This window comes from Lynx rufus, unplaced genomic scaffold, assembly GCF_022079265.1.
Source record: "Lynx rufus isolate CCGP_SWC_20201006 ecotype Redwood Valley unplaced genomic scaffold, mLynRuf1.p SCAF_15, whole genome shotgun sequence".
Taxonomy (NCBI): Eukaryota; Metazoa; Chordata; class Mammalia; order Carnivora; family Felidae; genus Lynx; species Lynx rufus.
Window position 1 is genome coordinate 41,106,855 of NW_025814829.1, and position 16,372 is coordinate 41,123,226.

General features: G+C 36.3%; 1 protein-coding gene across 1 annotated transcript in view; it reads left to right on the forward strand.

Moving 5' to 3' along the window:
* HMCN1 (hemicentin 1) overlaps window positions 1–16,372 on the forward strand; it is a 465,916-nt gene that overhangs the window by 97,313 nt on the left and 352,231 nt on the right. Inside the window, exon 2 of the mRNA XM_047077306.1 lies at window positions 4,315–4,385. Within this exon, the coding sequence (XP_046933262.1) occupies window positions 4,315–4,385 (71 nt within the window). The remainder of the gene's footprint in view (window positions 1–4,314; window positions 4,386–16,372) is intronic.

Below are 16,372 nucleotides of genomic sequence, written 5' to 3' on the forward strand. Positions count from 1 at the left end.
TGGTGCTTTCCTCAAGTCCCAACGCATTCCTCATCTCCTCCTGATGCCTTCACTGTGTTTCCCTAGACTCAGGGGTCTCTATTTTCTCTGGGCACTGAGAAAGTTTGCCATCTATTTTGTATCACTTAGCTCTTTTCAGCTGCTAAATTAGACTTTCTAAGTTTCCAAGGCTTATGTGTAAATTTTCAACTATGTAGTTTTCAATTATTTTTAAATTTCCGTTATGATAGGCCTTATGATTTATAGTTATTTTTGATTTTTCTATAATGCTTTGAAAATACTGATTAGTTTATAATGTAGCTTAGGGGTCTCATTTTAACTTTTCACATATTTATGTGTTACTATAAATATAAAGCCGTGAACTATGTATTTTTGAAAACCAAAACAATTGTGAAAACCAAAACTGTTATCAAATCATGCACAGGCAGTGTTTAAATCCCAGCAAGCAGCAGTAACTATTTCTCTTATTATCAAGAAACACTTTGAGTAAAGAAAAACTGTAAGGAGCAGAAATCTGTTAGTGGAAAGGAAAAAGGAAGTGAGAAACTGGATATTGATCTTGCCAAGTGAAGCAGTGAAAGAAAATATTACATTGTGAACTTCTTTCCATTATTTTCTTAAATACAATCTAGCAACTCAGATTAAGAGAACAATGGCTGAGATGCTGGAAATAAATCCAACCTATCTGATAAGTCCCTAGGAAACGAGATACAACAAAATTAATGGAAAGGGGAGATTGCCTTGGAGTTTTGGACACTGTTGTGTTTTGTTTTGTTTTGTTTTTTTATAAAAAGTGGTCTTCTGAAGCATGACGTATTTCTTATATTTGTAATAATGCATGTTGCTGTAATGAGTCTTTTGTTTTGTAAGACAAAGTGTATATGGAAAATTGTGTCTATTGATTATGTATTAGTAACTTGATTCAAAAACAAAACATTTAGTTAATAGGGAAAACTGAAAACTTTCTTAGTTGACTTATTGTCATCATATCGATCATGTCTCATGGTCTTTAGCTATAGCATGGAGTCTCCATGATGTATGGAAATGAGCAAGAAATAAAGGATCTGAAGGCCTGGGCTTGACCTTTAACCTTTATTTTTTTCTTTATTGTTCTTTGGTCTATTAAAGACAATATCCAGGCCTGCAACAATTAAGAATCCTGGATGTTGTACACATCAGTTTAGGCACTTGATCATGGCCTGTCTTGCCTGTGGTCCAGATGAAAGGAGGAGAAAGTTAGTGGTACTTTAGTCATCAACAGAATGGAGATCTTGGAAAAGAAGAAATATTAGTGAGCCAGACAGGTTGCTCTGTATAGAAAATATTTTCAGAAATCTTAACCTTTTATTTTTTTTTAAACCACCCAAGTTTTCAATTTCATCTTTGCTGGACCTCAAGTTTTCTTCTATAGATAAAGAGATTGAATGAAATGATCTTTGATGTCCCTTCTAGCTCAGTGCTTTTGTTTGGAGATTGATGGTTGGTTGATTGAGTGATTTTTGGTGTGTTTTATTTGTAAATCACTAGATAAAGTTAACTGAATAAAGTGGAGGTGATATTTGCATTCTCTTGAATGCTGTGCATCTTCATTATTCCCATGTGTTTACTGTACAAATATTATCAAAACAACATTAAAGCAAATTGGAGAAAAGTCAAAACATTCAAGGAGTAGGACTTAAGTCAGGCTTTTTAGAATGAGCAGTATATGGACAGATGAAAGACAGTGGGGATGGCCATGGGATGGTGAGGAAGCACAGTGGCCTCATGCTAAGGGGTGTTGACAAAGGTAGAAAATTGGATTAATAGAAGAGAGGCCTGGAATGCCTTGGAGAGTTCTCATTTAATTCTATATGCAATAGAAGGCCGTGTTCGGGCAGGAAGAGAGGACAAAGTTGTACCTACTGGATGTCATCAAAGCCTTGGCAGGGGATGAAACTAACATGAGCCAAAAGGAAGAGAAGAGGAAATTGCTCATAACACACTGGCACAGGGCTCTATTAAGTGAAGAGTAAGAGTGGAATGGAAGCAGGTCCTGAAAGGGAGGAGGGCTGATTTTGCCAAATAGTCATATCATTCTATTCAAAAGAGTTGGAAAGGATGCTTACAGCTGGAGGGATATGGCAGCTCAGCAAGCCCTCACCTCTCCTGAGTATTTCTCATAACTGATAAAAGATTTATCTCAGCTGTCCAGTATAGTTTGCAAAAATGCTTATTAATGAAATTCAGGAGGGATTTCCTATCTTCATTGGAAACAAATGGATATTTGAGTCTATGGATACAAATGAAGCCTAATCAGTCCTCTTACTTCAATACCAGTCCTTGATCTCCTGTGTTGAAGAACAGGCATATATCCAGGACTATTTTTTATATTAATATTATGGGGAATGTTCTCTTTGTATTCTTATGTAATTGCCTTTTTCCAGTATTCTTTGTATTTCTTTCTAATTCTTGAGCTTTGAATTCTAGAATTATTTCAGTATTATGCCATGTAGGAACATAGAAGTTTGGCCTGACAGTGCTACTGACAATTTATATGTCGGGGTGTAACTGCCTGGCATATTCTTTGCTATTATGCATTCCTTTGCAAAGTATGCCTTTGTTTAGTCTTGAGGGAATGTGCTTCTCTGATTTTCCATACACTTGGGACAAGACTTTTACATAACTAATAACTGTTCTGCTTGGTATGGAATGCACATGTTTGCATTTTCACACAATTTCTCCAATTGCCTCTCCACTCCTTTTGTATACTGCTAGGTGGCTGATCTGTGATCTGTATGATGAAGGTTGGAGGCATTTTTTCATGTCATTTCTAAGAAAAATTACATGGGTTATGGCAGACAAATTGTGCTTCCTTTCCAATTTACCTCATTTATTTCTAAAACCCTACAGTCTATTTTTGTATTACATTTAGCACATTATAGAAGGCCTGACTAATTAATTATTATCCTTTGAAGTCATAAAGTCTTCTTCTAGCAGTGTGCCTTTGAAGCTAGAAAATGTCTTGTTAAAAATTATATGTTAAATATTTTTATAATTTGGTATTGTAGTTGCACATTATCATTTTGAATGCAGCCTGTATCTTCATTAGATAAATGGAAAACTTTCCATCCACCCTAGGAATTTAGTGTCAGTGCACATGATACTCATGAGTTTTAATACTCTATTACTAAATGTATGGGTGTTTCTTAAGGAAGTAATTGATACTCGTAAAGGCACTTTGTCTATTTTTTTTTTTAAATTTTTTGAGAGAGAGAGAGAGAAAGAGCGAGCAAGCGAGTGAGCCGGGGAGGGGCAGAGATAGAGGGAGAGAGAGAGAATCCCAAGCAGGCTCTGCACTCTCAGTGCAGAGCCCAATGTGGGGTTCAAACTCACAAACCCTGAGATCATGACCTGAGCCAAAACCAAGAGTAGGATGCTCAACCGAGCCACGCACGTGCCCCATCCACTTTCTCTTTTAAAGGTTGATTGTTATTTTTAAGAAAATTATCTTTGTGGATGAAAATGTTTACTATAGACATGCTGCATCCTACAAAAAAAAATATTGCCAAATTAACCACCCCTGGTGTCTGGGCCCTTTCTTTTCACCTACCTTAGGTCCTGGTTTTCCAAGGAATGCAGTGGCCCACTTATTCCCATTTGGAATAGTGGTTTGTGCAATATATCAGGGTAGTTGTGAGGGTGGCAGTGACCACAAAGTGGTCAGAGCCAGCTCAGGCAAATGGTGATAGTGATGGACAGCAGCCCCAGCCCAGGGAAGGAAGTGATGGGGACTATTTCTTCGACTTTTAATGTTTTCATATCAATACTTCTGCAAGTTCTTGAAAACTCTGTGGCATTGAAGGTCATTTTTATTGTTGTTTAATATTAAACTTCTTATTTTTAACTAATTTGGACTTACAGAAAAGTTGCAAACAAATTTACAATTTATAGTTGAGAAAACAGAATTATAGGATGGATGGGTAATTAATTTAGAGTTCAGCAATGAAGTAGGTGTTCAATAAATATTCATTGACTGATGGGAGTAAAAAGGGACTGAACCTGGGGTCTCCTGGCTCTTGGTCTTACAACATTTTTGACTGCCCCTTTGCATTTCCCAAGGCTAAAAAGTCACTCTGAATATACATAATTTCCAGCAAGTTTTAAGTTATTCTTTGGTAGCTATAAACTGAGAAACAGTCTGTTGTTTTGCTGGCTATATATCTCTTACTAATAAATAACCATGTAGTGTACAATGAAAAGACATTTGCAAACATGATAAACTCTTTAATGCTATTGATTACAATTTACTTATCTATGTCATTTTTATCCTCATAGAAATTGGCCCAGTGACAATTACCACAGATCCCAAGAAATTTCAATATGAACTCAGAGAATTGTATGTTCAGGTAAGTGCTTGCTTTCAATTTTATTTGTTTCAGGGGAAAGGAAAATCATGAACTTTTGTCTGATTTCCCTTATTTTTAAACCTGAAAGAAATAATTTTGGGTTAAAATTTTTTTTAATGTTTATTTACTTTTGAGAGAGAGGGAGTGAGCAGGGGAGGAAGTAGAGAGAGAGGGAGACAGAGGATCTGAAGCGGGCTACTAACTGGAAGGGGAGAACCTGATGCGGTTCTCGAACTCATGAACCATGAGATCATGTCCTCAGCTGAAGTCTGATGCTTAACTGACTGAATCACCCACGTGTTCCAGAAATAATTATTAGTTTTTAATTCCACTTCCTTTCCTCACTTGAGTTCTGAATGAATTGAACAATAGATATGTAAATGGGGCAGATTGAGTTCACCTTCATTTATACATTATCTATGGCTGCTTTCATACAACAATAGCAGAATTAAGTAGCTTTGACAGACTGGCCCACATACCCTAAGATATTTACTCCATGACCCTCTACAACAAAGTTTACTGAAGCCTGCTCTAGGTGAGTCCCTTCACTGAGAATCATAAACAACAGTTAATTCTTCCCCCACAACAGAAATGGTATAATTAAAAATAATTTTGATGTTCTCTGGTCTAAGTCAACTGTATAAAATTTTTGACAGTAAGTATAATTAGGTGATTAGAGAAGAAGAATAACATTGCTTTAGCTGATATTCTGACAACAGGACTTGGAGATAGGGTTAGTATGTACTTTCCCCTCAGGGCTGCTTTGAGATCATTATTGCTAAATCCATTCATGAAAACAAAAAAAACTTGCTCTTTGAGGCTGCTTCACTATACTCTTCTCCATGGATGGTCTTTGCTGTAGTCATTTCCAGACCTTTTGACCACTCCCCACCATTCATCTAAGCTACTGGTACCTAGATCATTGGCTACGTTTCCCCTTCAGGGCTGCCATCATTCCAGGGACTTCAGCATTTATGGGACCTGTCAGAGCCTTCTCCCCTCAGTTCCTTGACCTGCTAGTCATCTGCAATAACCTGTTCTTTACTCCATTTCAGTCTTCCACTCCCTCAGGACCTTATCATCAATAATCCTTTCTACCTCTCAAAGCACTAGTTCAAGCATCTTAACCTCCAGCAGCAACCATCTGTCCACCAAGCTTGTTGGCACAACTGTTTACAACTCCTCCTTCACCCTCATTAACCCCTAGCCTGTCTCCCAGGCCATCAGATCTCTCCTTTTTTTACTTTCCTCCAGTTGAGCTCAGAGTCCTATCATTTCAAAAACACCTCTTTTTCTTCCTTGTCCATTGCTTTTTTCTTCAAAAGGCAAAACCTTATTCCTCAATAACTCCAATTATCTGCATTATTCATGCCTGTCCACCAGGGCGAAGTGCTGTTAAAGTCTTACAACAGAGCAGGTTGATTCCATTGTGGATACACAACACTGGACTGTCAGTACTCCCATGATCTTACTATGTTTTTCTGGTTGATTAAATTTCCCATTTGTCCCAATGATAATTACAGATCTTGTCTACTCTGTTTAAACCTCCATCCCCTCACCCTTTTACTACTGGTTGTTTCAGTGAGCGATCTGCCCTGAGCAAGTGACCTCACTTACTCTTTCAAACATAGGCAAACAAATGGCCCCTAAGACTTCTCCTCTGACATACAGACCCTTATGTCAGTCCCCTAGATGTCACAATGGGCCTCTACAATGAAACTCACAAATGTGCCCTTTCCATTGCTCTACACTTGGTCCTAAATTCTTGTTCTTTGTCTTCTATTTTTTGTCTTTGTGAATGTTGACCACAATATTCTGGTTATACTACCAAAAACTGTGAATCATCTTTAATATGATGATTTTCCCCCAACATCCAAACCATCAAGTCGTGGTTTTTAACTTTCTAAATATTTTTTATGTCTATTGATTTCTCACTATTTCTATTGGTACTACCCTAATCCCAATTACTATATCTTTAGTCTAAGCAAATGCAAAAAAAGTTTCTAAGTGATTTTCCTGCATTTGCTCTTGCTTTTATTTGCCAGACTATTATCCATTCTACAAACAAAATAATCTCAAAATACATCTCTGAACATTTCCCCTAATACCCTCTGCAGTCATCCCATACCCCCACCTCATTAAATTCTACCTAAGATTTTGAGTGACCTGAGACCTGTCTCTCTATCAGCCCTGTGTAGAACCACTCTCTCCTTTGGGCTCTGTGCTCTGTCTTAGGGGCCTTGCATAGACTCTCTGCAAATCTTTATCCTCCACTCATCTCCCAGTGGCATTTTCGCACATGCTCTTTTCCTTGCACAGGAATTTCCTGTCCTTCATCCTGCCCTCACTTCCATGCTCCCTTAACCTAGTTTAAAATCTTGTATTCAGGATTCAAGTCTAATCTTGAACACCACTTCCTCAGAGATCCTCCCTGTCCTTAAGGTTTGGCCATATATTACTGCTTTTCTCCATCACAAAGTAGTGGGGATTTCACACTGAAGAATCATGTCTGATTTAGCTCATCATTACCTTAGAAAAATGTATGGCATATTGAACATGCTCACTTTTTGATGAAAGAAAGGAAGAATGAATGAATATACCATTGTGTACAAATCAACACAGTCCAAATTAGAGTTTGGAGTTTTAATACTTTGGTTTCACTGTTGGGTGAATGATTTGATTTGCAACTGTGTATTGTATGAGCATAATTGGGGCATAGGGTGAAAAAGCCAAAGTTTGGCATTCCAAATATGTATTCAATCATGATTATTTTATTGTGCCTGTCTCTATAATTTTTAATCATATACTAAAATAAATCATATTTCGTAAGTACCTAAATGGATTTATATATTTATCCCTTGGCTAGTTTTCTCTTTTACTAAATTTATTCTGATGGTCTTTCCCACTAAAAATCCCTCATTTCCTTTTTCTTACACTGTCATTCTTTTCCAGTCATTATCTTCATACTTACTTAGAATTTACTCTTCTGCTCTTCAATATAGCAAATTCTTTGCCACTTTGGATGTCCAGATCCTTTGAAAAAAATATTTACATAAAAATTTCTAGCCTGTACATGGACCATGGGAATTAGAAATTGTGTTCCCCTGTTTGTTAAAATTTTTATGTTGCCTTAGTCTACCATGAGCTACTAAGAGCAAGGGCCTTGTACCTCTCATTGAGCCTCTGATCCACCTGTGGGACGAACCAGTATCTGCATGAAAGTGGACTTAAATAGGGATTATATCAGGGTAGCCTCTTTTAAAAATATATACTTAGCAGTAAAACTATATCAAATATAATTTAAGCTTTGATGGGGCAAAAGATAACTTAAAAACCTAATTATCAGCTTGCATTACACAGAGATTCAGAAGGGCCAAGTAATGGAGATTTCTAGCTGATAGAACGTTAAGAAAGGATTTACTGTATTCATTTCTTTTTTCTCTGCAAAAATACAGCTGAGCTGTATTCTTGAATATCTGGCTAGAATGAAAATCCCTACATTCTCAATGAGACCTGGCACTGGCACTTCCTGATTTCCTGCCTCTCCCTTTCTTTTGTTCTGAGGAATCTTCAAGGAGTGTGCTTATCCTCTGTGCTCAATTTGTCTCCAGGGCAAAGGATCATAATTCCTGACTCATATTCCATTGATTCCCTTCCCAGAGCCCTCCTGCATCACCTTTTGGACTTGAGACTGTTACAGGCAGTCCGTGGGGTTATATTCTATCTTTCTTTTCTTTTCTCCTGGAATGAAAGCGGGTGTACATTTCTCTGGAGGTTTTCTCTGGACTGGCTACATCTTATGGGTTTTATTTTTGCATTGTCTTGGGATCCAAAAGGATGCTTAAGTAGAACAACCAGTTGGATAAGAAATCAAATGTTTACTTTTTCCCTTCATTCAACATAAATATGAAAAACCTTTCATATTTATGAAAATATTTCATAAATATGAAAAAGCTCTAGGCTACATCATCACTTAACACCTAATCTAAAGAATGTATTCTTTCTCCTCAGTGTTTGCTTAAAGAATATTTTATTATTTCATAAATCAGCCTAGAAACTAAATTTCACATATTTCATAAAATTTTAGTATAAAATACTAAATTTTGTTTTGTATATAATTTCCAGACTCCTCTTCTGTTCCCCTTCTACCATTTTTGGTGACTCCTTGCAAATCACTGTTATCATGAGCAACAAGAATTGCTGTCCTATTAAAGCTTACTTAGATTTAAACAAATTAAAAAAATTTTTTTTAATGTTTATTTTTGAGAGAGAAAGAGACAATGCGCAAGCGGGGGAGGGGCAGAGAGAAAGGGAGACACAGAATCCGAAGCAGGCTCCAGACTCTGAACTGTCAGCACAGAGGCTAATGTGGGTCTCAAACCCATAAAACATGAGATCATGACCTGAGCCGAAGTCCAGATTCTCAACTGACTGAGCCTCCCAGGAGCCCCTAAACAAATTTTTTTAAGTTAATAATTTTCTTACATTTGTAATAGTTTTGAAAACAAGAAAAGTAAATTTAGTTTGAAGTAAATTAAATAATTGTTCATTAAGATTACACTAAGCTTAGCTATTTTTTTACAGAGATATGGATAACTTGAAACATAGTTTAAAATTTTCCAAGAAAAACTTAGAAAAAAATCAGTCACCTTAAATCATTACATTTATAACATTAATTTTATTTTCCTTTATCATCTTTCATCTGGAATACATGGAAGCAACTTGGAAAGCATCTGAGCTTTCTCTCTGGGAAAAAGAACGGAAGACAAATGATAATAAATGGTATTCAAACCACAGAGCTTTGAGACCTAGTATCTCTGTAAATATGCAGTGCAAAGTCTTGTCTCAGGTCACAGTCTTTATAAGGAACTGGAAAGCTGGGGTGCCTACGTGGCTCAGTTGGTTAAACATCTGACTTTGGCTCAGGTCATGATCTCCTGGTCATAGGTTTGAGCCCACCTCAGGTTCTCTGGTATCAGCATGGAGCCAGTTTCAGATCCTTTGTCTCTCTCTCTCTATCTATCCCTTGCTTGTGCTCTCTCTCTCTCTCTCAAAAAATAAGTAAACATTAAAAAAAAGAAACTAGAAAGCTTTTGATTTTTAGAAATCAAAAAATGGTGTTGGCAGTAATATGCTTTCAAGCCTTTTATCCAAATGTTCTAAAGAACAAAAAGCAATTAGTCAGACACTTGAAATGTAAAAAAAGAAGGAAGGTATTTTTACAATAATGGAATTACAATTTTTTCATATAGATAGTTGGTCCCTAAAACTGAAAATCCTCACACATAATTTAATTTTCCTTTGTGAAGTCTTTTAGCAAAATTGACCCCCCCCAAAAAAAAGCAGGAATAAGAGTAAAAATATGTAGAACAGCATTGTCACATAGGAACAGGATGGAGTTATGAAGAAGATGAGGTTAAGGTCCAATTATTATAATTCTTTAACAGGAATAGAAGGGTAAATAGACAAAATGCAGCAGGCTAAGGTTAAGGCGACACATGTTTTGCTATCATGTAAAAACAATTGATGTTAGAATTAACTGCCAAAGGAGAGTATGAAAAATCATTACTAGATAGGCCAAGACTATTAAAAAGAAGAAGACAAGATAGTGCTGAGTATAGAAGAGAAATTTATGATGACAATTTGGTATACACTTTATCTAATTTCTGGTATTGTATATATATATATTTTAATTTTTTTTTGAAAGAGAGAAAGAATGCAAATGGGGTGGGGTTGAGAGAGAGGGAGACTGAGAATCCCAAGCAGGCTCTGCGCTGTCAGTACAGAGCCCAACATGGGGCCTGAACTCATGAACTCTGAGAGCATGACCTGAGCCAAAATCAAGAGTCGTACACCTAACCTCCTAGGTGCCTCTAATTTCTGATATTCTAAATCATGCTACTATGTAAAAGTATGCTCTTTATTTCTCAATTTATAGGAAAGTTTTCTTAATGAATTTTAAAAATCAAACTAATATGTGACAAAGAAATTAAGAAAAACAAAAAAAGACATGACTAGATAAAAATAACAAGAAGGGATTTTATGTCAGTGTAGATATAGACTATGGGAGATGTGATTTCCATTTTTGGTATTGGACATGATTCAACTGAAGACAGCAGCTTTTATTTCTATTTAAGTATTCTTTTGTACAAATGCGTGTGTGTGTGTGTGTGTGTGTGTGTGTGTGTATTCACTTTTACAGGAAGAATGGCATGTGTTTAATTTAGGTAAGATGAGATGAGTCCAACACATGTAACTCATAATACATGTAAAAGCTTCAAGAATAATAGAACCAGTGTCTGGCCCAAAGTGAAGGCTTGATAAATGTTAGCTATTATTACTTCTATTGTGTTACTACCTCCAGTACCCTGAAGGTTTTTTTAAGGGAAATAATCACCAAACATTTATACCGTAAACGAGCAGCAATTGTGGAATATGTGCCTTGTGATTTTGCAAGTGTTTCTCTCAATTCAGACCCACACAAATATTAATATTGCCTTTTACAAAGGAGGATACTCAAGCTTTGAGATAGTAGGTAACAATCAGGTCACCAAACTGGCAAATAGCAAAGCTGGTCACATAACGGGAGGTATTTAATGCTTAAGACAGTGTCCTTTATGACTCTGTTACTTTCCTTCTAAATACTGATTTAAGTAACCTTATTAGTCCAATCAAGTTAACATTTGTTTATAGCATTTGTTTTGCATTTTACTTCAAGATAGTGCTGAAGAGAATTAAAGACGATGGTAGGCCTAGGGCTGGTCTCGTCCTCAATGAAATGAATTCATTCCTTTAAGATTTTGACTTTCACTGCTACCTCTCATCAGTTTGCGTAGTTGGCTGACCCGAAATTACTGACCAGCAAATGACAAAGTTAATTATAAACAAAATTGCTCTTTTTGCTCAGTATGTGTTCTCACTACTTACTGTGGTAAACTTATTTAAGTATGACCTCACAAACACGTTGGAGAGACACGAGGAAAAGATGCCTTTTAAGAGATTGATAGTGTCCATACTACCACACAACCTAGTTGTATTTGTAGGTGATGTTTTGATTATTTTCATTGTTAGAGTTGAAACTTCTTGGGGCTTGAATGAAACATCTACTACAACTTTCACGTGCTGCTAGAGTTCCCTGCTAGACCATATGAATTCTCTGAGGGACAAGTAATTCTTAATCCTCAGGGAGGGAAGAGAATGGAGGGCACTGAGTGGGAATGCTTGGCTCTTTTCTAACTATCCACCTTGGTACCCTATCCAGAAGCAAATAGCTAGATGATTTCTTAATGATCTTTTATGAGCACTTCAAAGGACAGAGAGTATAGAAGAGTATTCTGACTATTGGATTACTTTTTCAAAGCAGAATATAGACATAATGACATAGGTATGGATTATGATTATAAAATTTTGATTTTCTTTTCAAAGGGTGCATGCATGGGAAGGTTCTAAAAGGTAAATACGCGAGTCATTGCAGAGTAAATATTACAGTTACATGTCACAGAATGGCATCACTGACCCATGATGCCTGGATTCACCCCATACATGCTACTTATGTAACCAAAGGATTACCCTATTCCTCATAATAAGTACTGCATCTGATTTTGTCCATTTTTAGGTGATGGTAAGGATGGAGGTCAAAATGTTTTCCTGGGGAGAATGTTTCTTGACCTAAAGCCAGATTTCCTAGAGAAAACTATCAACCTCACTTTGAGCAAAATGAATGTAGAGTTTTTTTCTCAATTCAGATCAAGAGCAGTTCTTAAGAAGCTGTCTTTATTCTTAGGCCTTGAAAAAATGTCAAGAAGAATTGTGGAATCTTGGTATGAGTACTCACTTTGACTATTATTTGTCCAATTACCCCATCAGATGTCTGAATCCCTTCCAGAAACCTATCAATACATTAGAAATGAACTAACACCAGTTAGAGATTTAATAGCACTGATCTTCATCACCAGATGATACCTGGGGTCCTCCTCTGGAGCTATGTCTGGGAAGCTCTTTCATGTTTGAGGCCAATATAAGATTTCTTTGGCGATGGTATCAGATTATTGAATTCAGGTGCAGTTACCAGCTCAGTCCCTCAGATTTTTTCATATAAACTTTAAACCAGGTCTCATACTTCTATATTCATGTTGATTTTTGAAAGTCCTCATTTATCTGGTCTGTTTATATATATGGAATCTCCTCCTGTGAGATGATCTAGATCTTAGTTCACCAGTTTTGTTTAATGACTGCTAGCTCTAAAATAGCCCATACAATTTGTCTGTCTCAAACTTCCCTATATATTATAATGTTCATAAATTATAATGATTTTATTAGTAAAAAATGCATTGTGTTGATAATCTTTTTGCCAAGACCTAAAGTAACATAAGCAGTATAAATATATTTTTACGCATAAAATAAAACACACATTACACAATCACATTATAATCTCCATTAACTACCCAATAACCAAGATAATACCAAATGTGCTGGGAAGCATATAAGATCCATATGTGAGTGTTGGAGTAGAAAGGAAGACAGAGATTTTAGTGGGCAGGCTGAATCTGAAGAGTGCTAAGTAAAGACAGAGAAGGGTCATAACCCAGGGAAAACAGGGAGAAAGAAAGCCTGCCTAATCCTTGAATAGACAGATAATGACTGGCTGCAAGGGCCACCTTAGACCCAGAACCCTGCCCTCTTCTGGCTCATTCTCTTTGGGCAAACAAGGCCATATAGTAGGAGAGATCAGGAATCCCAACTAGGGATCAGGATAATGTCTTAATTTTGTGGGAAAAGAAAATAAAAAGGTATGGAATCCTTGATGGGCAAGGGAAGGAATTCTCTTTTTTTATTTAAAAAAATTTTTTAATGTTTATTTATTATTTTTGAGAGAGAGAGAGAGACAGGGTGCAAGCAGGGGAAGGGCAGAGAGAGAGAGGGAGACACAGAATCTGAAGCAGGCTCCAGGTTCTGAGCTGTGAGCACAGAGCCCGACGTGGAGCTGGAACTCATGAGCCATGAGGTCATGACCTGAGCTGAAGTCAGAGGCTCAACTGACTGAGCCACCCAGGTGCCCCAGGAAGGAATTCTCTTAAGTAGTATGAAGGTGTATCAATTTCTGATTTATTAATGAAGATATTGAATGCACGGTACATAGTGTATCCTTTATTTAAACTGAAGTGAACTGAATCTCCTCCTAGGCCAAACAGGAAGGTAGTTCCAACAAACTGAAAGATCAATTGCTGAAGAGTTACTACTGGCAGGTAATAACCTGAAAGGCAGGAAATGGTTGTAATTGTTAACTTTTAATGCATCTGAAAGAAAGGTCAACAGTTTTTTGATGCCTTGATTTGGATTCCACCTTCTCTAAACTCAGGGCAGCATGGTGGACTGCCTGGACTTTTATTTTGATTATAGAGATTTGAAGTTTGGGCTCTGAAATACTCCAATTATCTTTCAGTACATCCCCGCCATAGTTTCTACAAGTGATGAAGACCAAATGTCACTGATGCATTAGGGTTCTGTAGTCATTCTAATTTATTTTATACTTGCTTGAATGAAATTTTATGTTAGGTTCAATGCAATGTAATGGTTTCCACATGTACCTTTTGTTTCTTGCTCATAGAATCACATAACTGTGTTTTAAGAAGAACTGAGGGTTGTAAACTCTCATTTAGCTTGAGACTGAGTTTCATTCCTGAATTTTATAGGTAAAGGGAAAATTACAGAAATAAGACATTTCAAGCAGTGAGTATTCCGTGTGAAGGAAAAATACAGTCTGACTTTGAAACAAGGCTTAGTAGGTTGTAGTTGTGTTAGAATAAGGGCAAGTACTATAATGCCAATAATACTTATTTTGGACTTAGGCATGAGCCTACCAAAAAAGTTTTATTTTTTCATTGCTTAGAGTTAGACATACCTGGAAAACAACTGGTATAAGCACCATTTCAGTGAAACTGGATGAAGAAAATAGAATTGAATTGGGTTGACTAGAAGAGACATAATAAGGCATGGGTGAGGGCCTGCTCTGAGATTTCCAGTACTCTGATCACTTGTTTGACGAACACTTTCCCATTGGGGTTTGGACAGGGACCTCATTTTTCTCCAACTCTTCTCAGGGTTTAAAGGTTCAGTTTAGTTCATTGCCACTCCCACATTGTCTTATATTTAGAAAAGACAGCATGATAATCTCTATTTTATTACTCCCTTGACCGATAAGATTTCTGTTTATTCCTATTTTATCTTGCTTTCTAGGAATTTATTTTTTAACATAATTATCACTGTAACTCTGAGGTTACAGTTTTTTTCCTTAATTCCAGGAGCGACATTTACTATGAAGGGTCACATGCTTCTGTTTTTCCAGTACACATTTTTTTTCTATCTGAAGTGTCTTTGGCAACTTAGTAAGTTGTAGCTATCAGTAGAATTCTGAAGATAAAATGAATATCAAAATACTGAGTAAGAATATGCCCACTGATACAGATAAGTTCTATCTCAGAGTTCAAATAAAAACACAGTTAACAAAAGCAGTTTGCATTGTCATGTATGTGTGCAGGTTTATGTGGTTTTAGGGGATACATTTCCATTGCCATGTTTGTTTTCTTTTGTTAAATATTAAACCTGACACCATGCCATGATTGAGAGAGACAGAGAGACAGAGAGATACAGAGATATGAGAGCTTGAAGGAGTTAGTTTTGTATACCACTTAGAGTATGTATATATAAGCACTTGTACTTCAGGAGACCTAGCTCTGCAATTATATTACTTGAAATGAGATGGGCTAGGCTTGAGTAAAGCTCAGGTTGAACACAGAAAGCACGCCTAGATTGTGTCAAGATTGTTTTGCACAGTCTCATTCATTCATATACTCACTATTCATTCATTTATCCCTTCATTCATCCAACCACAATGGACCACTTACTAAGCTCTTCAAGGAATAAAGATATAGTGGGAGGAAACATAAAAATTACAATCCAACTCAGCAGATGCCACAATAGAAGAACGTACAATATTCTGTGGGCATCTGGAAGAATGAGAATCTTTTCCCCTTTGCTTTTATAGTTTTCTCTTACAGGCTACTTGCTTGCAGTCATAGAGGTTGATGAAAGTAATAAAATGCCTCACTGGAGTTTGCATGAAAGCTCAGGCCAGGCAGAATTGAATTCCAGTCTCTGTTCTTTCACTTAAAAGTCATGTGACCTTAGGAAGAGATTTTAAAGATTCAGTCCTCTGGCAATATATTAAAAATGATACCTACGTCATCAATTGAGATAAAGAGTAAATACCATAGTGTATGTGACAGTACTCTCTTAGTGTTTGGCTTAGAGTAGATATCCATTGAGTCAATACAAGGTATCTTACTACCAGTAAAAGTGTCAATTAAATTAATGAGGCTTTTCATAGATTCAAGTTCATCAATTCTAAATGTCTCCATTATAGATGTTTTATGGGATATTGTCTTACTGTTTTTTCCCATTCGGTATTCATATCAAAACATAAAATGTTAAGACTTTTTAAAGGACTACTTTTTTAAAGTGTGGAACTAAAATGTAAAATGGTTTGTTTTTAGTGTTTCAGTAATAATCCCATTGCCCCTGATTCTAAAATCTGTACATGAGTTTGATATAGATCAACCTGAAGTATCTGACGTTGTGAGGTTTATTTATAAACATGGACATTTTGACAATGGTTCTCTTTAGTCCTGTTCTGCCAAAACTGAGTTTAAGAATCAGAAGATCAAATAATGATTTGAGAAACATTATTAGCAAACCTGTAGATAAGCTTCATATATATCAATGTGCAAAAACTTTGTTTATAAACTTTATGTATACTTAAACAAAGTCAATAATTTATAGATTTTTGGAGTAGATTGTCACTTGATTCCTGAGCCTTAGTAAATTAAAATTACTTAAATTTTGTTTTTAATAACTTCTGACAGAAAGCAAAGTTCGTGGAAGACTTTTAGTGCAAAGCAACAACCTTATAATGAATCCTGCATAACAAA